This window comes from Podarcis melisellensis (assembly GCF_964234715.1).
Source record: "Podarcis melisellensis genome assembly, chromosome: 1".
Classification (NCBI taxonomy): domain Eukaryota; kingdom Metazoa; phylum Chordata; class Lepidosauria; order Squamata; family Lacertidae; genus Podarcis; species Podarcis melisellensis.
Window position 1 is genome coordinate 117,269,788 of NC_138528.1, and position 25,331 is coordinate 117,295,118.

General features: G+C 44.8%; 1 protein-coding gene across 3 annotated transcripts in view; it reads right to left on the reverse strand.

Annotated features, from left to right (window-relative positions):
* Positions 1-5,638: 5,638 nt before the first annotated feature.
* CALCRL (calcitonin receptor like receptor) overlaps positions 5,639-25,331 on the reverse strand; it is a 90,345-nt gene continuing 70,652 nt past the window's right edge. For all 3 annotated transcript variants that reach the window (XM_081931650.1, XM_081931649.1, XM_081931651.1), the window contains 5 exons: positions 17,210-17,270; positions 17,025-17,091; positions 15,704-15,922; positions 14,237-14,278; positions 5,639-9,433 (listed from right to left, as the gene is read on the reverse strand). In XM_081931650.1, coding sequence (XP_081787776.1) covers positions 9,143-9,433; positions 14,237-14,278; positions 15,704-15,922; positions 17,025-17,091; positions 17,210-17,270 — 680 coding nt within the window. In that variant the 3' untranslated portion in view covers positions 5,639-9,142. The remainder of the gene's footprint in view (positions 9,434-14,236; positions 14,279-15,703; positions 15,923-17,024; positions 17,092-17,209; positions 17,271-25,331) is intronic.

Consider the following 25,331-nt stretch of genomic DNA (forward strand, 5'->3'; position numbering starts at 1 on the left):
AATTACTGGAATTGAACGATGTCTCAGTGACCATATGAAGGTAATAATTGTTGCGTGAGAGATTTTTGAGTCTTTTTTATTCATATTTATTAATAAATATATGTAACAGTTATTACCACATTTGCAATATATTTTTTCTCCTGTGTGTTCTTATTTATTATCCCCTCCATGATATATTGTATCTCTCCCCCCCCCCCCATGCTGCTGGAATTTCTGGGATCAAACTTTCTGTATAACTACACATGGAAAAAAAATGATTAAAGAAAGGAGAAAAATTAATTTGTTTCCATTTCCAATAAAAAAGAATGAAAAACTGAATATTTGAGGATCTTAGCTTGTTCAACTTACTTTCTCAACATTCATTTGTTGTATGAGAGACAAGGCATTGAATCGACTAACATTTTCTCTTTGCAGAAATTGTAAAACAGAACTGTAACATTCATCCATTTTTATCTGGACTGTTGTTTTGAAGGAAACAACAAATAATTTCCTCATGCCAAAACAGCACATCCCTGTGACCTGCCAAAAAGACTGGGTTATCCAAGCTCTCTTATGTATTCGAGTTTGATTTTTTGTTGTTGTATTATTATTGTTGCTTGGCTGTTTATCAGAAAGTGACTTCAGTAAGGGAATGGAACAAGTCTCCATCAGATTTTCCTTATTTTAACTGTCAAGAAAAGCTTGAGCCCAGGTCACCAGAGAAGGTAAGGTTTGACAATGCAAATGTATCAATAGTAAAGCGTGTTCTCCTTCAGGGAGAGCACGTGTTGCGGTGGGGTCTACTGAGCCACCCCTTTGTTGCTGGGTAAGTTCTCCAAGATGGCCAGGGGGCATTGATTGGATTGCCGAGTTGCTGGGGCAAAAGTTATGTTGCAATTTTGGTGGGAGGGGTAAAAGGTTTAAATACTCTGCACGCAGCCTTGTACTTTCTCTTTTGCTGCGTGCAACGGATCACCTGCCCACCCGCCCTAGAATAAGGGGTTTGTTGCGTTGACCTTGCTATGCCTGTCATGGGGTCGTCTGCCTTTGTGCAGGGGCCTGGTAGGAATTTTTTCACCTGGCAAATTGGCTGGCTGGGTGGTTTTTGCCTACTGCGTAGCAAATCGTCACAACTTGTAAGGTTTGGTTAGGCATTGGTTATAAATCTGGTGGAGGAGGGGTTAGGATAGGCTGGGCCTACCCCTCCGTGGAGGGGTTCAGGATAGGCTGGGCCTGCCCCTCCATGGTTGCTGCGGAAAGGGAATTCCGTTAAAGGAATCCTGGGGCTTGCCATCTTTTCGTCCAATCCCTGGAATGGGACTAGGGCCGGCAAGCCTTCGGGGAGCAGGCGGGTGAGAGTTGAGGGTCTGTGTCTCAGCTCCAATTCTTCCCCGACTTGCTTTCCCCCGCACTGTCTTTCGGTGGTGCCCGGAAGTCAGTTCTGTCCCCAGGCGGGGGGACAGATAGTCTTAACCAATGCCTAAACAACCACTCACAGTTTGTATTTTAATAAAGTTGTGGCCAAAATCATGCCAAAAATCTTAAACAAAAATTACGTGTCCGTTGTGAGTTATTTTGGGGGGTGGATTGGGGACCTCAACACGCAACTAACAGGCAAAAGCAAAAGCAATATTGCTCCCTTTTTTGAGGCTGGCTGCCATATCGAACTCATGTGGTTTTTCTAGTAACCAGGGAGGAATAGGGGGTGTTTCGGGCTACCGTATGTCTGGATTTTCCCGGACATTACAGGGATTTCAAAGGCAGAACTGACGTCTGGGGGGAAATTCTGAAAGGCGAAACTTAGTCCTGGATCTTAGCCAAGTCAATCACATTTTTTGTGTCTGTCTAAAAAATGCTCAATAACTTTTGGATCCCCTCCCCCCCAAACTGAACAACTTTCAGGGTGTCCTGGATCTTACTTTTTGAAGTATGGCAACCCTAGGGGTTGTAGAAGCTTGTTTTATTGTGGCAGCTTTAGCAGCTGGGGGAGGGGAAAAAAACTCATGAGAAGCAGATTTTTTGGCTTTATATTCTCAGAGCCTGTTAACTTTCACATCTGGGAGTGATGTTATTTTGGAGCGGACACTGCCTGTTCTTGTAGGACGCAACCCTATAAATCTCTTATCTGGAGCATCTGTAAATAAACCAGGCTTTTATGAAGACACAACAAAGCATTTTAAATTTCTCTGCCTTGCAGGCTTTGCTTATTTTCTATTTTCCGCTTCTTAAGGGCTAAAATTTGAGCAATCACACCTACATTTATTAGAACACCCCAAAGTAATTTGCAGACAATTAATTAATGAATGCGGGTGGCGCTGTGGGTTAAACCACAGAGCCTAGGACTTGACGATCAGAAGGTTGGCAGTTCGAATCCCTGCAACGAGGACCCTTCTCCTGCCAACCTAGCAGTTTGAAAGCATGGCCGTGCAAGTAGATAAATAGGTACCGCTCCGGTGGGAAGGTAAACGGTGTTTCCGTGTGCTGCTCTGGTTCTCCAGAAGCGGCTTAGTCATGCTAGCCACATGACCCGGAAGCTGTACATCGGCTCCCTCGGCCACTAAAGCGAGATGAGCACCGCAACCCCAGAGTTGGTCGCAACCCCAGAGTCGGCCCCACAACTGTGGGTGCCCAGGGTTGTGGGTGCCATGTGGCGTGCCTGGCCCTGGCACCAAAATTTGTGGGTGCCCGGCCCCTTCATGGGGAATTTTGTGGGCCCCAGGGAGTTGGCCGCTATGAGTGATCCTATCCTGTGATGTTCTTCAATGAGTTATTATATCCCCGGATAACGTTGGTGCACTTTGCCAAAGGAGGAGAAGGCAGGAGGACTCTTCTGGATGGGCCGTGAAGTATCCAAGATATGGAACGATGAAGCAGCGCTGTTTAATTTCTCAAAGAAATGGCCGGGCAGAAATTATCCGGGTGTCTAGATGAATGAGCGCAAGGGTATAAATCTGGGGACCGGCAGCACAATTAGAAATGTGAGCAAAGCACCCAATGGATCTTAGAGAGCCAGTGTGTTGTAGTGGTTAAGAGCAGCAGACTTGGAATCTTGTGAACCGGGTTCGCTTCCCCGCTCCTCCACAGGCAGCTGCTGGGTGACCTTGGGCCAGTCACACTTCTCTGAAGTCTCTCAGCCCCACTCACCTCACAGAGTGTTTGTTGTGGGGGAGGAAGGGAAAGGAGAATGTTAGCCGCTTTGAGACTCCTTCGGGGTAGTGATAAAGCGGGATATCAAATCCAAACTCTTCTTCTTAGAGGGAAAGAAGGTGGAGATATTGGGCAAGAGTTGCAGAAGGAGGAAAAAGGAAGGGAGGGAGGAAGGAGTCAGAAGGAAAAGCCGCGAGTGGAGGGAGGAAGGCAGGCAAGCAGGCAGATGGACCGACAGAGGAGGGAACAGAGCACACCCAACCCCAGTGGCCACGGAGGAAGTCACTGGCAGTGTGAAAGGTGACAAAAAGCAACCTTTTTGAGTTTCTGGTCCATGGTTTCTCCCTGCTTCAGAGGCACTGATGCAGGTCCTCCATCCTAAATCTGGGGCTAACCCTGCCCTTGTAAATTATCTATTAACATGACTCAGTCTTGGATGTTGCTGATTGACCATGCGTTGGAAAAAATGTGCAAACTCCAAGAGCCCAGAAATGCAATGAAAGTCCCTGAAGGGCAGGGAGAGATTGAAGTGTGTGTTAACCTTGGTGTTGAAGGAGAGCAACTAAGAATCTTTTAAGGATCACACACAAATGGTAGTTTCTGACATTTTATTAACTGAACGCGTCAGCAGCAGAAGGAAAAAAATAAAACAGATATTCATTCATTTGAAGAAATATCTAGTAACACTAAAATTTAGACATTCGTTGTTATTAGATACCAGATGTAAGGCGAAATACTTTTAAAAAAAAATCCCTTTCTTGACTTCTTAGTTACTAAAATGATGACTGTCAAAGAATGTTGAACCACCTTCAAAAAGTGTCATTATTCCAAGATGCTAGTTTACTAACCACATTTATAAGAGGATACACCATCCATGCAAGAACGCCCTGCAGGTGAGGAATAACCCTGGGTTCAAGCCACTAAGGGCTGGCTCATACAGGCATGGTTGTCCCATGGCTGGAACATCAAACAACAATCTGCATGTCTCAATGAACTATCACCGATTAATCACCACAGAGAGAACTTTCTTATCACCCAATATCTACTCAGTTGCAATATATTTCCATACAGAGAGCTCATATACAGTCGTACCTTGGATCCCGAACATCCTGAAACTCGGATGTTTTGGCTCCCGAACGCCGAAAAACCCAGAAATGATTGTTCCGGTTTGCGAACATTCTTTTGGAACGCGAATGTCCGACGGGGCTTCCGCGGCCTCTGATTGGCTGCAGGAGCTTCCTTCAGCCAACCAGAAGCCATGCTTTGGTTTCTGAATGTTTTGGAAGTCGAACGGACTTCCGGAACAGATTCCATTCGACTTCCAAGGTACGACTGTAGCCACCTGAGAATCCACAAGTGATGTCTGGATCACGTAATGTCCATGCATGTTTGAAAAAGGCCTCAGCCGATAGCGTCGTAGCACTCAAGTTACAATGACCTAACATCCAGGCCAGTGTACGGAAATGATATGTGGGTCTCAAAGAAATTTAGAAATTTTTTTTAGGGGGGAGGGGAGCAGAGGTGGAGTTACTTAGAAATAAAGAAAGGAATGGCTGTTGCTGAGGTGCATCATGGCATGCATGGCCACAATCCAAAGTTCTGTCTTTCCAGGGCTTTCCATTGTCTTTTTTGGAAGAAATATTCCTGATTCCACACTGTATATGCATAGCCTTCTCACCCTACTTACAAAAGAAAATCACAGCATGTCCCGAGACCCACAGCTTGGCCTTGGGTGCAATGAAACGATTCTGGCTTTTCCTCAGATTTGGGCCAACGCAGCAGCCTGCTAGATTAAAATCTACAGACAAAATGACATTTCAAAGCTCTCCTTGTATGGCTTTTGAAAAGGAAGGGATGGACCCTGAGGTACCACACCCATGAGCAAGCTCCACAGAAAAGAAAATGGTAAAATAAACATCTGTCCTTCAGTGACACCGTGGGTAGGGCAAATCTGTGTGTCATCTCTCCAAGAAAGATGTGCCTAATAGAATTAAAACATGTTTATTGTGCAACTTGAGGCCCAGATGTGTTTCCAGATGACACACTGTAAGTACAGCACTGTCAGCTAATTAGATTTAAAAACTCCTTTACACCCAAAATCTGAATCCTGTGACCTATATAAAACAGAATATATTTGCATAATTTAGTCAAGGAGAGGAGGAGGTACCCAAAGGATCTTTCTGTGGAAGATTTCCCTCCGACCCCTGGATTCTGAGACCGGACCACACATTTTCAAACATTTTTTTTATAACTCTAAAAAGAAGATATTCTTAGGAACATGAATCCTGTAGACTAGAGGTTCTCAACCTGTGGGTTCCCAGATGTTGTTGGACTACAACTCCCATCATTCCTGAGCTCTGGCCTTGCTAGCTAGGGGTGGTGGGAGTTGTAGTCCAACAACATCTGGGGACCCGCAGGTTGAGAAAGGCTGCTGTAGACTTTACTGCCATGGAATCACAGGCAACACACAACCTTGAATAAATCCATGCTTTTTCAAATGACAGGAATGGCGCCAAGAACCCAACGACTTTAATTTTGTAACACCACACAGCCGCTTCAATACATTTCATTACTCCGTCAAATGCCATCCTAAATAACAAAATAACAAGAATTCGCCGAGCTTTCCCTAAAGCATCTGAATATGATTATGCAACCGTGACGACAACCATCCAAAGCTTTTTCAAGCCTCAAAAGCATTGTAACGGCTCACAAAATTAGCTGCCTACCGAAGCCTGTTAAATGACAATTAATGTGCAGCCTTGAAAAAAAAATGAGGGAATTGAATACTTCACATTGCACCGTGGCATTTATAGGCAGATGTTGTTCTGAGAAAGACAAAGGGGCTTCATTTTGCTCCTTGCCAGTCCTTTCATAAGAAGTCAGAACCACATTGGTATGAGACTGTTCCATCACCAGTAGCAGTGACTAGACAGTTCTCATTTTTTCTCCACATTAAATACGCCGCATATTATTTATTTATTTTAAAGAAACTGCCCCCCCCCCCGCATGCCCATTTTCTTTGTTCCTAAGTCTTTTGGGGAATTTATTTCACTTAGGTCCGTGTGCTCTGGTCGCTTTCTCCTGCTACTCAATATACATGATTTAAAATAAAAATACCTCATCATTTAAAAATGCATCAGTGGTGTCATCCACAGAGCAAAGCCCTTCTCAGTGTAAGTGGAGACAGCAGAATAAAGTTTGGGAAAGGCATGAGAAACAAGAATATCACACTTACATGCAGACCTCAAGAGGCTAAGTCTCCCAGAAGGTTTTCCTGCATGCAGCTAAGCTACATTGCATCCCACTGACTTCTGCTGGACTTAAGTACTTTAGGGGGTGGAATGAGAGGAGTTGCAGTCCAGCAACATCTGAGGGGCCGCAGGTTCCTCGTCCCCAGGGCTTTTTTTCCAGCCAGAACTCACCGGAACTCGATTCCGGCACCTCTCAGGTGGGTGCCATTGCCATTATAAGAGAACAAGAGAGGCTTCCCAGCACCTCTTTTTCTAGAAAACTATCCCTGCTCATCCCTATTAGGGCTGGGCAATATAGCGATTTGAAGTCCAGTTCGAAGTCCATATCACGAGATCGTCTTCATAGTTTTTGACCTGGCAATACATTGCAAATCATGATGTGTACACGCTATGCAAAAAATCACAATGTGGGGAGAACCGTGAGGCCGGTCAATGCCTTTGCATAGCTAGACATCGTGATAGATCAGTATATCGCGACGTTTCGCTGGTGATACATCGGCAAGTTTAAAAACAGCTCCGTCTTCATTTCAGACATTGTGATAGATCAGTTTATCACAATGTTTAGCAGGTGATGTATCACGAAGCTGAAAACCAAATACTGCCCAGCCCTATTGTTCACCTCTATATACTGTATTTTTCGCTCAATAGGACGCACCCGACCATAGGACGCACCTTGTTTTAGAGGGGGAGAACAAGATTTTTTTTCTCCCCCTCTCTGCTCAGTGCCCCTTCAGCGAAGCGGGAGGAGAAACGGAGCCCCTTCCATTTCTCCTCCCGCTTGGCTGAAGGGGCGCTGTGCAGCTCTCCCTCTCTGCTGAAGCCAGGAGAGTCCTGCTCTCCCGGCTTCAGCAAAAAGAACCTGAAGCCAGCAGAGTGCAGCGGGAACTCGCGCTGCACTCCAAAGGCTTCAGGCGGCTATCCCTGAAGCCTGGAGAGCGAGAGGGGTCGGTGCGCACCAACCCCTCTCGCTCTCTAGGCTTCAGCGAAAGCAACGCGAAGCCTCCGGAGCACGGAGGGAGCGCTCCCTCTGCGCTTCAGAGGCTTCGCATTGCTGTCGCTGAAGCCTGCATTCGCTCCATAGGATGCACAAATATTTGCCCTTAATTTTTGGAGGGGAAAAAGTGCGTCCTATGGAGCGAAAAATACGGGTAGTTCCATCCTTATTTCAAACATTGTGATAGATTGGTATATCGTGACGTTTGGCTGGCAATATACCATCATGTTGAAAAACAGATATTGCCCAGCCCTAATCCCTGTCCTATGCCTTCTATACCAAATTACTGTCAGCGCTACTGCCAATGCAGACTCCTGGGTCCATAAGCCTTAGGAAAGGTGATACCTGAGTCAACTCATGAATGGGTCAGGGCTGCTGTACCCATCTCCACTATCGCGTTCTGAAGAGCCAGCTTAGCTATGGCCAACTCATTCTCCGATCACTGCCTTTCCCATCAGTATATAGTCAGCCGGGTTTCTGTACCACAAGAAGAGTGAGCAGCTGCAGTACACCCAAATCTCCTCTGGCTAAAACATCTAGGACCCAGGAGACAAACCAGCTGGAAATGATTCGTTGTATTGTGTTGCGTTGCATTGCATTGTGCATCACAGGATGTGTGTTTTAAGTGCCTGATTTTCTTCTTCTTGCGAAATACAAACCTGCTACTGTCTCTAGTGCAAACTTCAGGTATACCATTCGACAATGTGCACCAAGGAGCGCACGGAACTACGGTCCAAGCATTCGCTTCACTTTGTGCACATTCAAAAACAGATCCTTCTGCAAAAAGGAAAGGGAAGCTCCATGGAGAGAGAGGAGCTGAATGAAAAGATGAAGAAGCATAGCATAGCATTCAGGCCCAAAGATTCACCATGGCTTTGCGACACCCTCCATTCAAAATAGTGATCAATACAAGCTAAATCATTGGGTCAGAGAAAGCAAGTTGTGACTAATGGCCCAATTCTGTTCATCTATACCCAGGAGCTGTGCACATCTAATTCCATGGGTCTCAATCTCAAGTAAGGGTACACTGTATTCTAGCATGTCCCATTGAAGCCAATGGAGCAGGTTAGTCACTGATTAACGCCAATCAAATCAGAGCCATTGTCTATACTGCAGATTTATATCTATCTTTGTCAGAGTTAAATGTTGCACAGTCAACACGTAGAATACTTTACAATCATCGCATCCTTTCCAATACTTAATTAGGTTGCTCTGTTGGCTGAACTTAAGACGAAATGACATGATAAATACAGCATTTACAAGTTCTTCTGAGCAAACAGAACGACCTCTTGGACAACCCCCAGTCATGATACAAAACCGCTGAAAATAAACCAAAACTTCCCTTGATTCCCGTCATACAAAAGAATTGCCCACTTTGTCTACACGGTAGAAGCTGAAGAGGCAACATCTATCTATCCCGACACATATCTATATGTACAAAACACATATGTAGATCTAGAGCTTGATTGATCCCCATGAAAACTTCAGCCAGTATTTCTCCGAAGGTTGGGCATCCCAGAGGTCAGAGCATGAAACTTCAGTTGGTGGGCAAGACCAGCTCCAGTGTACAAACAAAGAGCAAGCACTCACATGCTGAGATATGCCAAGGCATGAGCGCATGTGAGAAAGAAATTAAAATCCGTTGCGTCCTTCAAGAGTAACTGAGTTCAAAGACTGACCAAAAAAGTGTGGGTGGGTGGGACTGTCTTGTTGGCTCCTGGAGTCATCCACTCAAAATGTCGTGAGGGTGGGAAGAAAGAGTCCTTGCTAATCAGCCGTACAGCTTTTCGGCTTTAAAAACAACGTTTTCCGTGTCGTAAATGCTTTTCCCGTTCGTATGTTCCCAGTTGCACTCGCTATTGTAGCTTTGGCTATCGACCATCGTAGAGGCTGTGTAGGAAGGCGGGTTGTGTAGGAAGCACTCACGATTGTAGCTGAAGCTTTGACCATCGACGATCGAGGAGGCTGTGTAGGAAGCCGAGCGAAGGGCGTCTGAGTGAGAAAAGCTGTGCCCAAGCTGGATCCTGTGTTGCTTCCAGTGTCTCCTCAGAACAGACTGGACCTATTTCAGGGAAGAAGAGAACAGAGAACAGGTTGACAAAGATGGCTGTCTCAGGTGCCATATCAGAAATACGATACGATAATCTTTATTGTCATTGTCCCATAAAGAACAACGAAATTGAAAATCTACATCAGACATTCAGAAACCAACAAGCCTGCTATCCCAGCTATCCCAGCCTGGTTAGCCCCCTAAAAACTCTGATGCCCCATAATTAAATACAATATACCCTCATAGAGACTACCTTACACTGCATTTAAAACCAAAATTGCATTTGAATAGAAACTGTTTCTCAGGTGGCTAGTCCTAGTCTTTATAACCCTGTACCTTCTTGCAGAAGGCAGAAGCTGAAAGAGATCATTTCTGGGGTGTGCACTATCCTGCACTATCTCTGCAGCTTTCTTATGGCACCTGGAAGCATAGATTTGATCCAAGGTGGGAAGAGTGCACCCAATTATTCTCTCTGCAGTCTTTACAACGCCAGACAGCATTGTTTTTCCCCTGACCATGCAGCTCCCAAACCACACACAGAGACCATAAGTTAATACACTCTCAACAGTACAATGGTAAAATGCCATCATCAGGTCTTTTGAGAGATTATTTTTCCGGAGGAGTCTCAGAAAATATAACCTCTGCTGTGCTCTCTTCATCAGGTCTTTGCTGTTTTCTCCCCAGGTTAGGTCATCTCTCAACTCCATTCCCAGAAATCGAAACATAGAAAATGGCACACATTTGCTTTCTTCGCCCAGTGCCAGATTAAACCCCATGGAGCCCCCTCCCCCAGCAAATTATCTTCTAATATGTTGGTGGTTTTTTTTAAAAAAAACAACGAAAAAAAAACCAGAATTTAAATAAACCAATTTCAAGATCAAATTAATATTATTTTGATTGGCTGTCATAGGACCCATAGGCTGGTGCCTACTCTGCTTATTTGATAATCTGGCACTGTCTTCACTTTATGCTCCTAATTTCGAATAGGTTATATATTTGAATTACGCAGGGGCTCAAGGACCGGAGGCACTGATTCCATGGACTGGCTCTCCCTCCTCCTCAATTCAGATAGGTAACCGTGTTGGTCTGACGCAGTCAAAATAAATAAAAATTTGTCCAGTAGGACCTTAAATTGGTCCCTAAGGTGCTACTGGACAATTTTTTATTTATTCCTCCTCCTCAGTGTGAACAGCAACAGACACTATGGTGGAATCCTTCCTCATGAACTGACTCAAGGGGAGCCACACAAAGAATGCTGTTGATCAAAGGAGCCGTGGACTCGAAAAGGTTGAAACCCTCTGGTTTAGTTTCTGAAATTAAGTAGGCCTGGACCTGGTGACCCCTGGGTGGGAGATTGCCTGGTGACCTCTGTACAAATGGAAACAATAAATATCCCCCAAACACGTTGACCAACGTGAGATGTTCAGCATGGTTTAAAGCACCGTAGCATCCTAAACGTTATGCATCTGCACAATCTGGCAAGAGTTTTCAATCAGCAAACGTGATTCACATTTTTGTGGCGTTGATGGAAACGCCGCTTCCTGAATAGAGCTCCGTCTGCTTTCCTACCTTGTTTAAAAATACATGGGATAAAACAGATGAAGGCACACGAGGCCTGCGTTTGTTTGTAGAAGGACTATGGAAGGATGTTCTGTTTTACAATAGTTTCCGTTTATACAATATGGGAGGCCACCTGTGCAACAGGAAGCGGAGTTTACCAGCAGCCTTGGCAAAAGGTATGCAAAAGCCATCCCCTCAAAGAACAGTTGACATCGGGAGTGGAAGGTTACTGAATCTGCTTTGTCAAATATTGGACGCGATAGCAGCTAGGATACCTTATGCTCGGAAATGGAAAGATGAAGAAGTTCCCACTAAATAAGAATGGATAAGGAAAGTAAAGGGCTATGTTGAATCAGCAAAGCTAAAATAAGATAATTTAATGATGGCTGGGGTTTTTGGGAGGTGTTTGTGTGTGGGGAGAATGGAATCCCTTTTCGGATTATTTGAAGAAATATTACAATATGAAGAACCTGCGACCAGGCTTCGAGCTACGAGCAACAGAAAGAATGTGAGATTATTGTGTCATGATAATGATGAAAAGAAAGGGAAGATGAGGTGCAGCAAAGAGGGGATAAGAATAACATCACAGAAAATGGGTTGGGAAGTTAAAAAGAAAAAATAATTTTTATTATAATGTGTATTGGAATTTTATGTGCAATTTTTGGAAAACTCATTAACCATAAATAAATACCCACTAAAAAAAGAGAAAGATTGAATGTCATCATGTTGTGCTATGTGTGCAGAATGATGCTAAAAAGTAATCAGCTCCCGAACGGTGCCATAAGTCTGGATTTCCCCAGACATTACTGGGATTTCAAAGGTGGCGCTTTGTCCTGGATTTAGGCAAGTTGATCGAAAAATTGTGGGGTTTCTGGCATTTTAATTTTAAAAAAAGAAAAAAACCCAACAGCTTTCGGGGTGCCCTGGTTTTTACTTTTTGAAATATGGCAACCCTACCCTAGTATTATAATACCATCCCCATTTAAAGTGGCCTTGTACCCCACTTCATAGAGGGCCACCATCTATTTGAAAGGCTGCCAGTCTTCTGTTTAGAGTTGCCCTCTGTTTGAAGGGTTTTCCTGTCTGAGTTGGGTTTAAAGATAAGCAACCATAGTAAGGAGGAGCAGGAAGAAGAAGAAGAGTTTGGATTTGATATCCTGCTATATCACTACCCTATGGAGTCTCAAAATGGCTAACATTCTCCTTTCCCTTCCTCCCCCACAACAAACACTCTGTGAGGTGAGTGGGGCTGAGAGACTTCAAAGAAGTGTGACTGGCCCAGGGTCACCCAGCAGCTGCATGTGGAGGAGCGGAGACGCGAACCCGGTTCACCAGATTACGAGTCTATCGCTCTTAACCACTACACCACACAGGAGGGAGCCTGAAGCTGCTGTGAGAAGCAGATTCAGTTCTCACACCAGTCAACTTGCTCATGGTCTTCCTTATTATGGTGGGATGTACTGGGATTCTGTTTAAAAGATCGTTGTGATGTCTAAATTTGCACATCAGGCAAATTGCATGTGCAAATTGTACGCACAACCGTGTCCTCTTTTGGCTTCTCTTTTTTTATGGGGAGATGCTTCAGTTGCTATCCTGCCCCCCTCCCTCGGTGAGGCAGAAGCGGTGCATTGCTGCACATTCATCATACTGGAGGAAACAGAAATATCCGTGTGTTTCCACAGCCGCTTATATAAACTGGGGTTTCAATATAATTTAAGGAAGTCCATGGGAGGAAAGTTTCCCATCACTGTCCCACCCCTTCCGTTCCCTGCATCCCATCCCAAATGGGCCCCTGACACTCCCCCCCCCCACTAGAAAGGGTTTTTTGGGGGTGTGTGTAAGTAGCTGCTGGTCTCAGAGGAAGGGAAACTTTCCTTCCACAAACGTCCTTAAATTAACTTAGAATTTGAGCCACATAATTCCAGGAATCCATTTATTGGTAACAGATTCTCAGTGGTATTACCACTCCTCTGTGAATCCAGTACTGAATGGTACGGAAGTGTATTTCCTTCTTCAAGAGGGATTTTCCATCTCATCCCAACATCCGTTTTCTGTAGCAAATGACTAAAGGAGACCGATAACCCTAGCTTGCACAGGAGGACCAAGTAGTTTGTGAGGTACATGAAGAAATGGCCACTGTGGGAGCTGATCAAAACCCAGCTATGTGGAAGCTGTCCCACATTTTGAGTCTTTTGTGCATAGCAGCTCACTATGTACACAAAGTGTTTTTTTAAAATGTATTTTTATTAAAGATTTTCTTAGTTTACAAGAAGTATGTGCAATGTCTCTATATCTCTTTTTTCCTCCCAGTAACATTTTTTACAGATCCGTTTCATTTGTTGAGACATTAGGAAGAAGAAGGGGAAAAGGGGGGGGGAGAGATAGGTGGGGTTGGGTGGCGGTGTTTCGATTACAGTGGTACCTCGGGTTACATACGTTTCAGGTTACACACTCCGCTAACCCAGAAATAGTGCCTCAGGTTAAAAACTTTGCCTCAGGATAAGAACAGAAATCGGGCTCCAGTGGCGCAGCAGCAGCAGGAGGCCCCATTAGCTAAAGTTGTGCTTCAGGTTAAGAACGGACCTTCGGAACGAATTAAGTACTTAACCCGAAGTACCACTGTATACTTAATATATGTAGGGTTTTGTGTCAGCGTTGCTTGTGTAGGTTCTGTGCTATTCACTTGTGTTCCTTTGGTGGTGAGAGAGGTTGGGGTTGGCCTAGGGTGTGGTTGTCTGTTTGTGATTGGCTGTGGTGGTCTTTGTTTTAATGTGTGACTGGGGTGGGTGGGTGTTTTGGATCAGGTTAGCCATATTGATTTGTATGCTGTAGGTGGATTTTGGTCATTGTCTTTTTCGGCTGTATATGTGATAAAAGGAAGCCATACTGGGCTGAAAGCGTCTTCTTCTATTTGTCCCCGTGTCAGTTTCAGTTTATTGGTTACAAGTATTAGAAATCACTCCATTATCACAATAATGCCCATTTACACCACAAATAACTCACAACCCACCTACTTTCAGCAGCCAGAAACACCATAACCAGACACTGGAGAGAGCTGTCAGGAGTAAGCACGGACCAATGGTACCAAATAGTACGGCAAACAACCATGTACACAGAGTTCACAGGGCTACAAGAAATGTTTCTCCTCAGCTTTGTGGTGGAAAATGGAAGCAAGGGCCAACGAGCATTTCACACAAATGTATCACGATATGAAGTTACCTTCATTTGTAAAAGTAAAGAAATCAGTTACTGTACCTCGCCATTAAAAAAGCAGAAAATGGTTGCCACCAACAGGCCCTGTGGAACAAAACAATAAGCTGTAAATCTAATGAGACAAATGCGCTTAATAAAATTCAGATGCAAGTAAGGGTGATTCAGAAACTCAGAGGGACACATTTTCTCGCACTGGTTCTTGGCTGCTTTGAGCTCTGATTTTCTGCAACGTTGGTGCCATTCTCTTTTATTGAAGAACAGGATATTTTAATGCCACCAGAGGTGTCTGTGTGGGGAATATATTAAGTGGAAACGTCTAGCAAACCAGATCGGTAGTTGGGTTCCTACTGAGGGTATTCAGTGAGCCAACATGACAGTGACGAGGGATTAAAGTTTGGAGCGATCATTCTGTGATATTACGACAGTGGAAAAAGCTGTATTGTAACTTTTGAATAAATGTGTATTAATTTTTTTTTAAGGGGGGGTTGCCCTTTTTTTCTAGTGAGGCCCTCACTCTGAATATTTTTCTCTTGCCATCACCAGCCTTTGCTAACTTCATTCTAACTTGGGCTGAGTGGAGTTGCAGTCCTAAACATCTGGAGCTCACCCAGTTGGCGAATGCTGGAAACACCATCAAATAGACAAATCTGGTTATCAGGAAGAAGGTCCTTAACAAAAAAAAAGGTGCCAAAGCAGTAACTGGTAAAGAGTTGAAAAGAGCTAATTTTCAGGAACGTCAGGGCCTAAATGCAGGGTAGAGGGAAGTATGTTTTGAGGGTATGGTCCAACTATACAAACACAGCTGCTCAATTTCTCCTGCCTTGCAAAATTGTGCAAAGTGGAGGGCACATTATTCTTAGAGGAAGGAAATGTTGAAACAACTGTCTGCTCCCCTCCCCAATCCTTGTGAATCAGCTTTGTATAAAGTAAAGGTTAAAAATGTAAAGGACCCCTGGACGGTTAAGTCCAGTCAAAGGCGACTATGGGGTTCTGGCACTTTGATGTGCTTTTGAACTGCTAGGTTGGCAGGAGCTGGGGCCGAGCATAGAATCATAGAATCATAGAGTTGGAAGAGACCACAACGGCCATCGAGTCCAACCCCCTGCCAAGCAGGAAACACCATCAGAGCACTCCTGACATATGGTTGTCAAGCCTCTGCTTAAAGACCTCCAAAGAAGGAGACTCTACCACTCTCCTTGGCAGCAAATTCCACTGTCAAACAGCTCTTACTGTCAGGAAGTTCTTCCTAATGTTTATGGGAGCTCACCCCCGTCGCGGGGATTCGAACCGCCAACCTTCAGATCAGCAAGCCCAAGGCTTAGTGGTTTACACCACAGCGCCACCCTATCATCAGTGCTTAAACAAAACCAAAAATTGGAATGCATCTGACAAGGCTCGCAAGGGGCATTTGGATCAGTTATTGATCATCACGAGCACATCACTCCTTTTTTATTTTCTTTTTTGACATTCCTGTACCCCAAGTGCAAACTCCACATGCAGATTTGATACCTGATAGTGTATAAGGATATGCATCACATAGTCATAAATCTCTTCGGCGATAGGGCCCACGGGCCGCCAGGGAAACAGTACAAATTCGATGCCCAGAAGTGGCACTAAAATGAGGGTGGCTCTGACGGCCTTCATGTAGAGATTGGATTCTGCTTGGTGGGTGACCTTTAGCTTGGTGATCAGCACTCGCACAATGTTCAAGAGGAAAAAAAGATTCACCTACAAGGGAAGCAGAAGGACAGTGTTAACATGGATAGATTTTGTCATACGGTATCGACGCACTTGTTTTGGGTGAGGCTCCATAACTCACTGTGAAAATCCTATTGGATTGCGGGCAATTCCATGGCAGAACAATCGCAGCATGCACAGCTCTGCCAGTTTATGGAAGCCAGGGCAGGATGGTGGCAGTAGTGGTAGGGAATTTTCCAATTTTGGGGGGCATTTCAGGGGGAAATGGAAGATTATTGGCTACTCTAGTAGACACACACACAAGCTCATTTTGGCTGTTGGTGGAACACAGCGAGCAGAACATCTATGTTGATGGATATTTCTGGGTACACATGGGCCTCTGGTGGTGTAAGTATAATTCTGCCTGAGGATGATGGAATCATAGGCCAGTAGAGCTGGAAGGGACCCCAAGGGTCATCTAGTCCAACCCCCTGAAATGCAGGACTCTGAGCGAAAGCATCCATGACAGATGGCCATCCAACCTCTGCTTAAGAACCTCCATGGAAGGAGAGTCCACCACTTCTGAAGGGTGCCTTTGTTCCACTGTTCCTCTTGCACTTGTGCTGACAGCCAGCCTCAAAGCTGCAGAATTGCAGTCTAATAAGTATTTTTTTAAAAAAATAAAAACTATTTGGCAATTAAAATTGCAGTGAATATCAAAATAAATTATTTGATGAAATATAAAAGCAGGCCATTTTGCATCCACTGTCCAGAACACTGAAACTTTTCAGCAAGTATTCTTACAGAGAATCTAGTTAGCAGAAATATAACTAACAACACACACACACAAACACACACACAGGGTGCGTGTGGATCATCATTACCAAAAACCCCAAACTCAGGCAAGAAGTTGGACTGTAAACCTATGGGGAGAAGGAATATTGTCTCCATCTATCTAAACAGGTTTATCTTGCCAGATTTATGTGTCCCAAGGGACAGATGAAGGACAAATTCAGCACCCGGGACTCAGGCTGCCAACCCCTGCTTTAAGGCCTACTCCCTTTTAAGTAGCAAATCATGCTGGTCCTCATGAAAGCCAAGACATAAAACCAGGATTGTTTTTGTAAAAATACAATATTTTAAAAATTCATACCAATAGAGCAGCGCAAATAGGACCATGGACGATGTACAATAGATTAGTCTCTGAACTGATCCAGCAGCTGCAAGGGAGAAGAAGAAATCAGAATTAGGGAAGAAGAAGAATCTGTCTTCTCGCTCATAAGAGGCACTCTTGAGATTTGATCCAAAGATAGAAGGCTGAATTGCGTTTTGACTTACTTGTCGTTGTAATATAGGATCCTTGCTACAGCATGGATGCAGGCCGGAATGAGCGGGAATCCTGCGAAGAGAAAATGGGATCTTCGTTACTAAGAAAAAGAAGCAGCAAGGATTCCTCTGCTGCCACAGGAATAAGGGCCGCTGGGAGGTCACCATCTCCCCTGAAGAAGATTGTGGTCAACGGAAGTCCAGGCTGGCCGAAGCCATTGGCCAGAGAATGAGATCATCCTCATTTCCCTTCTTGTCAAAAAGACCTCAGCTTTAACTGCCAGACAGCAAAACTGAGAGGAAGCAGACGTTCGCCAGAGGAAAGACAACAGGAACAAGAGCGGCTGGGTTAGTATAGAACTTCCATCCAAAGCAAGTGTACATAAAAGGGGAAATCATCCCAGTGCTATTTGCCTGGAAAAAGAGGTGCTGGAACTCGCCATGAACACCTCCCTCATCCTCTTAGAATGAACACCTGAGAGGTGCCGGAACCAAGATCCGGCTGAAAAAAAGCCCTGCATCACCCTAGCATAGCTGTCAACTTACAGATTTGAAAATAAGGGACCAGCAGCCTTGAAAATAAGGGATCAGCAGCCAAAATAAGGGATTTTCATAGCACAGGTAGGTTCAACTTCTGAGCCTTCCGAGCCAAAGGCAGAAAGCCCAGCCAGCAGCCAAATGAAGCCTCAAGTGGTGGTTCCCACAGCGCAGCAACCCGGCAAAAGGGATGCAGCAAGGAAAACCACCGTCACCTCTCCGCTGGGAAGTGCTGAGCAAAGGCGAGTCCCCAGGCAACACGGCACAAGGCATGCAAGCTCCACCCCCCAGTCGATATTAGACTCCTTATTGGGTGAGCAACACAGTTGGAGCCTCCCTCCTCCCTGGCCGGCAGGGAGGGAGGGAGATCTGCTGCTTCCTTTGAAACCCGGGAAATTTAAGGGACATCATCAATAAGGGACAGCAGCGGGACACGGTGCTGGGATAAGGGAGTTTCCCGCCAAATAAGGGACGCTTGACAGCTATGCACCCTAGCTCTGCATGTAAATGAATGACTTCTTAGCAACTGGGGATCGAGGATTCTGTTCACATTTAAAGGTGAGCCTACCAAATCTGAACTCTCCGAAGCCATACACAAACAGAAACACTGGAGGGAGCACCAAACTCTGTGCGGGCAAACTACCTGTCCCTATTTTGAATTCCAGCTTAACTAGGGGCTCTGGCTATAACCCGAAGACCAACTGATCTTCCGTTCCCAGATCTTTACCATAAGGATAATAGTGTATTATTCCTCAAAACAAGACAGAAGTTTGTTTGGCAGATAGGAGCACGCGCCCGAGTCAAGTGATGCCACGTGGTAATTCACCTTGATGTTATTCCGTGCCAGCAGAATCAACATTAAAAAATAAATAAAAATAATCATGTGCAAACTTGAACTTCCTTGAACAAAATGTCCCGAAACACCCTAAAAACAAATTTATTGTGAGACAAGATTCTGTAGATTAGTGCCCACTTGATGCAGGAAGAAGTCTAGATATGTGACCATCTGGCAAAAGCAGCTTCTATCCCATCAAAACACATCCCCCAATAAATCTGTTAATCTTTAAGGTGTCATAGGACTCTTTGTTGTTTTTGCTCCGCAGTTGCCCGTCTGGAATTCTTCAAGAGAACCGCAAAGCAATTTCTGTTTGGGAAATGAAAAGATGTTGTTTGTTCAAGCTCCAGTTTTGGCACAACCAATTCTTTTATTTAATAAACCTCACTTGATTGAATAAGCCTGTTTAAGTTACTTGGTAACTCAAATGTGATCTTAGCCTGAATATGGCCAGAAGGATAGATTGAAAATTCAATTGCTAAGCCCATGAATTTTCCCAGATTTCACATGCAGTTAGGCAAACCTTTAAGTGCTTTGCTGGAGTGGAGCCCATGAAAGAAAAGCACGGACAAACTTTCTTCCTCAGTGTTTATGGATTTGTTTTGTTTTGTTTACCCAAAACAAAAGAAAACTAATTACAAATGGGCTGACACCAAGTTTTGCTACCCCTGCAATGATGGAAAGGGTGAATTGTAAGTGCTGCATCAATGAAGCATCCTTAAAGGTAAAGGGACCCCTGACCATTAGGTCTGGTTGTGGCCGACTCTGAGGTTGCGGCGCTCATCTTGCTTTATTGGCCGAGGGAGCCGGTGTACAGCTTCCGGGTCATGTGGCCAGCATGATTAAGCCACTTCTGGCGAACCAGAACAGCGCACGGAAACGCCGTTTACCTTCCCGCCGGAGCAATACCTATTTATCTACTTGCACTTTGACGTGCTTTCAAACTGCTAGGTGGGCAGGAACAGGGACCGAGCAATGGGAGCTCACTCTGTCGCGGGGATTCGAACCGCCAACCTGATTGGCAAGCCCTAGGCTCCGTGGTTTAACCCACAGCGCCACCCGCGTCCCTTGAAGCATCCTTACACAGATATAAAAACCACCTGTGAAAATGCTTTTTTAAAAAAATGTTTTAAAAAATACATTGAATTTCCATAGCTCACTTTCGCCATCTAATGTCGCTTTTGTATACTGCACTTTACAACACACTTAAAACCTTTTATTTGCAGCTATGCAGCTGAGTCCCCAAATTCTGAACTAGCTATTTAGACTTAGCTTGCAGTTCCCTTCTAATCAGTAAAACGAATCTATAATGCCAATGTAAGGTGAGAGACATGTTTATAAATGAAGAATGATTTAAAATTAAACTGTTTATGTTAACACTGACACCTTCTAGACGATAAATCAAACTCCGATTGATCCCTGTGGAGTCTAATTAAAAGTGACTCATTATAATGTCTGTGTATCTGAGCCTGCGTCAATCAAAGATGTCAGGGATGTCTATGTTAAATAGTTATTAAAAGCTTTAAAATTAAAATAAGGCACATGGTTCCGAAAAGCACAAAAATAGATTTTCGGAAGCTACCCACCATGCTGTGCCACGTACTTTAAAAGAGATGCTCCAAACCATTATTTATCATATTCAGATTATCTTTAGCATTTGGCCTGGGGTAGGACCTTGAGTTTGTTCCTTTGACCAAGGTGGCAATTTTGTACATGGGGAAAAGGGTCACAGGAGGATGGTATGATAATCTCAGAGGATACTCTGATATTCTTTCTGAAGGGCTGTGATGGTACATAATGGAACCCTCATCCGATTCCTCCCAGCCTCGGGCCTTAAAGGTGCAGAAAGTCATTTAAGAATGAAGACCAAAAGATCCAGCTTAGAGCAAGCCATGTTCTCGCTCTGGGGCAGGAGTGAGGGTGTCAGATGGCTCTGCTCAACCTACAGATAACCCAGCCGTCACTGCTATTAAATCTCATGATCTGGAAATGGCTTCCGAAGGAGCCGTGTTTTTATTAACTCACAAACTTATAATTAAAAAATATATAGCAAGGTAGAGTACAGCATGTAAGGGTAAAATCAACAAACGATCCATAGAAACATATATAAATATCCATAAATACCGAATAATTAAAAGGGAGAAAAGCATGTCATAAAGCAGAACTTTCCAAACCACACATTAGTGTGTTGGCTCTGTTGTAAACAAAAATCCCCCCCTTTTCCCCTTATGGGGCATCCAAAAGTCCTTATAGAGTCCTTTGTAGGTTCTCCATTGGTAGGAGAAAATAACAGAGGCCAACCAGAGAATATTGAGGAGCAAAGCAGCTAGTAAGCCTGATCTTTATTGATCTGTTGCAACAGGGTGCTCCCCTCACACTCAGGAAAGGAGGAGGAACTCAGAACAAGTGTGCGCCTGCCCTTATATAGACAATTTAAATTCTCTCCCTGGAGTCCAAGGCCACCTCCAGAAATATCATACCTACATCACAGAAGGAGTGTAACTCAAGATCACCCCCCTCAAGATACATCATACCTACATCACAGAAAAGGCGGTCTACAGCGGAAATCTGAGTGCTTTGTTTACCTCCTGCCTGCCAGGTTACCTGTTTAATGGTCACTTGATTGGATTGCCTGGGGAGCCTGGCCAGTCTTTTGTAATGATAAATACTTAGTTCCTGGGCCAGGTCACAGGCTCACACCCTATTCATATCTTAAATGTGCCCTTAAGACAGGATTTGTGAGGAAAGAGACAATGGGGAGGTTTCCCACTTTGACCTTGCAGAGAAATAATTGAGGTCAATTTGTTCAATACTTTTTTCTGTGGGGGTTTCAGGCATGTGGTTTATATATTTATGTACATGTTTGCTTGGTACATTTATGAACATTTATTACATATCTAAGACCTTAAAATTCGTAACACAGCTCTACTGGGAAGGTGTGTTGCATGAACACTCCCCGTGCTCCTCCCGAGGCTGGAAAGAGGTTAGTTTAACCTCTGGTATGCTAGTCAAATTGAATTGCTGTGTCATGAAAAGCGTGTAGCCAACATGAAAAGTTTGGAAAGCTCTGTCGTAAAGGCTTGTCTAAACACCCCTCCCCCCAGTGGAAAGATGGGGGGATAGTTCCTGTTGAATCTCTCCAGAGGCAGGAAGTTCCACAGGTCAGAGTCTGACACACTAAAAGCCAGATCCCAAGTGAAGAATAACCAAACCTGCTAGATTGCAGCAATGATGCAGTTTTGAGCAGGAGGTGTTTGCTTAGTTTGTCTGTGTGAACAGCAGATAAAAGGTGGAACACCCTGGGAGAGTAAAAAGCAATGGAAGCTGTTGTGGTCCATAAGAATAATAAAAATAAACTAAAATTCAAAGAGGGAGGGGCATAAGGAACTAGTACACTACGGGCCACTGAGTCACCAAAAGAGCTCATGTGATAGGACCAGGAGCCATCTTAAATCCAAGTTGAATTTGGCTCTTTTTGTGGATCAAGTTCCCCAGTGTTTATGCTCACAGGGATAAGGCAGTTCACATGGGTCTAATTTTTCTTTAAACAGAAAAGTCCAAAAAGCTAACTGGATTAACTTCAGAAATTTCAGCCTACAGTCTTCAATACTGTTCTCCGCATCAGGTTTTTCATCTCAATATTTTTTTATTACTTTTTTTGCTTTCCTCTGAGAACAAAGCAGGTCAAGAGGAACTGCTGGAAAAATAGAAGTTGGTTCGACCTCCTACCATAGGAATGGCGAGACTTCTTTGAAAACAAACACTCATTCCTGTATAAACACCTCGGAGATCAGAAACAATGAATAATTACCCCTGAATGCCTTTTCACAATAGAAGACTATTTTTTCTCCACAAAAGAGGAGCTGTTTCCTGATTAGGCTAAATGTGCATTGTCTTTTTTAGCCAAGATAAAGATGGCTGCCTAAATGCCACGGCAAAGGTTTCTTCGCCAGACTAAAACAAAGGGGCAAAGAAGATTGACATTCTAAGTTGACTCTGGTTTTATTTCTTAGCTATGAGAGCAAAGCAGAAAGGCTACCAACTTCTGATTTTCTCCCTTTGAACACAGAGCTGGTGCGCAGATTGCCATATTTCAAAAAGTAAAAACCAGGACACCCCGAAAGTTTGACTCGCCTAAGATCCAGGACAAAGCGCCACCTTTCGGGAATTCCCCCTGGACTTCAATTCCACCTTTGAAATCCCAGCCATGTCCTGGATGAGAGAGTTGTTGCCACTGTCCCTTCCTCTGCCAAACACTTCTTCCCGATCCATTACTGATATTTCTCCCATAATAGTAATAATTTATTATTTATACTCCGCCCATCTGGCTGAGTTTCCCCAGCCACTCTGGGCGGCTCCCAATTAAGTGTTACAAACAGTACAGCATTAAATATTAAAAACTTCCCTGAACAGGGCTGCCTTCATATGTCTTTTAAAGATGGGATAGCTGCTTATTTCCTTCACATCTGAAGGGAGGGCGTTCCACAGGGCGGGCGCCACTACCGAGAAGACCCTCTGTCTGGTTCCCTATAACCTCACTTCTTGCAATGAGGGAACTGCCAGAAGGCCTTCGGCGCTAGATCTCAGTGTGTGGGCTGAACGATGGGGGTGGAGACTCTTCTTCAGGTATACAGGGCCGAGGCCGTTTAGGGTTTTAAAGGTCAGCACCAACACTTTGAATTGTGCTCGGAAACATACTGGGAGCCAATGCAGATCTCTCAGGACCGGTGTTATGTGGTCCCGGCGGCCACTCCCAGTCAGCAGTCTAGCTGCCATATTCTGGATTAATTGCAGTTTCCGGGTCACCCTGAAAGGTAGCCCTACATAGAGCGCATTGCAGTAGTCCAAGCGGGAGATAGCTAGAGCATGCAGCACTCTGTCGAGACAGTCTGCGGGCAGGTAGGGTCTCAGCCTGAGTACCAGGTGGAGCTGGTAGACAGCCGCCCTGGACACAGAATTAACCTGCGCCTCCATGGACAGCTGTGAGTCCAAAATGACTCCCAGGCTGCACACCTCTTCAAACTCCTGCTCCCATTCTCGCCCACCCACTCCATGCAAACCCTCTGAATTAGAGATCCCTCCTCAGAGAGAGGAATTATGTACAAGTTTACCCTTAAGGAACCTCCACTGCTTTGCTGCGACGTCCGCAAATTACAATGTAAAGTGACAAAACTGTTCAAAGGCGAATGGCAACAGCATTGGGACTGAGTCCCTTATGTGGCTATATAATTTGCATTTAATGAATCCCTCCCCTGGGGGATTTCCTCTGGGTTTTGGTTTTTTTTTAATTGCTTTTAGGATTAGTTCCTTACTGATTTATTGTGGCCTCCAATGGACCACACATTTATTTTTATTATGACTTGCCATTTTAAAATGAGGAATATATGAGGAAAAAATATGTCAAAATTAAACTAAAATTTGCAGCAGTTACCGAGTGGTTGTGGTGCAGGCTCTCCTAAGGTGACCTCAATTCACTTAGAGAAGAGCTTTCCCAAACTTTTTAGACAGGCATAATTTCGTGACACAGCGATTCAGTTTTGCTAGCAAACTGGAGGTTAAACTGAGGAGATTTCACCCCTCCCATATCCAAGAATCTCCTGATGAGTCTGCTGATTCTCCAGAGAGGAGGGGCAGTGTTCTGCTCTCTACTTATTCTGCCCCAGCACCACATCAAAGACTCAGTCAGTCAGTATCACAGAGAGAGAGAGAGAGACTGAGTGTTAGAGATTGTGTGTATAGATAAGCTTGCTGCTAAGAGCAGCTGCAGACACTCAGTGCAGTTTAGCATTCATTTATGCGATGCTTAGACCTCATTTATCTCTGTATATAGTTGTATAATAGTTGTAGATAGAATAAAAGGAAGATATTCTACAGAGCTGCTCTCCGAGTCGTTTATGCTCTGCTAGATTCTGTTATACTCTGCTGTGTGACGACTGGAGTGAATCCGGTGCTCACAACTCTAAGTTGTGAGTTCACAGCACTTTGACCTGTTCCTGTGCAGAAGGTGGTCTCTGGAAGTGCTACCCAGCTCGCCTAGCCCAGTCGGGGCTGAAGTGGATGAGTCCAGTTGTTGACACTGGCTCAAGGCGATGCTGACATAAACTAGCTCCTTTATGACTCCTGTTATGTTTGTAATTGTGTAAATCTTGTCATGTTGTGAGCCACCTTGAGCATAATTGCAACTATGGAAAGGCAGCATACTGCCCAGTCCCTGACAGTTAGGGGGTTGGGAGGAGCTGGAACAGATGGCATCAGATGGCCCAACCAAATAGTAGATGGCAGGAGCAGCAAAATGCCAGCCAGCCATTTGGAAGTGGCCTCATCAGGGCTGTCTTACCCATAGAGGCTAGTGGTGCGGGAGGGCGCCAAGTTCTGGAGGGCGCCAGGCGAGCGTCCAGGGAACATGGAACGAGTGCGCTGAGTGAGCAAAGGTGTGTGTACAGCTCCCGCTGAGCATCAGCTCAGTTTTTCCCACTTTAGCCTGCAGGCGTCGAATTCTGTGGGGTGCCAGAAGGCTAAAAGGGAAAAATACTGAGCCGTCGCTCAGCGGGAGTGGCACATGCTCCCTCGCTCCCTCGGCACAGGCCCGCTCGCTTGGTGTGCTGTCTGCCGTGGCCACTGTGGCACGAAGCAGCTAGCTGAGCCGGGAGGTGCCGCGTCCAGCCTCTGCCTCTTCCCCGCCAGAGGAACTACCCTCCAGCCGCTGCCCGTCTCCTCCAGCCCTAAAAAAAGGTCGACAACTGTGGGAAAGAGGGGGTGAGC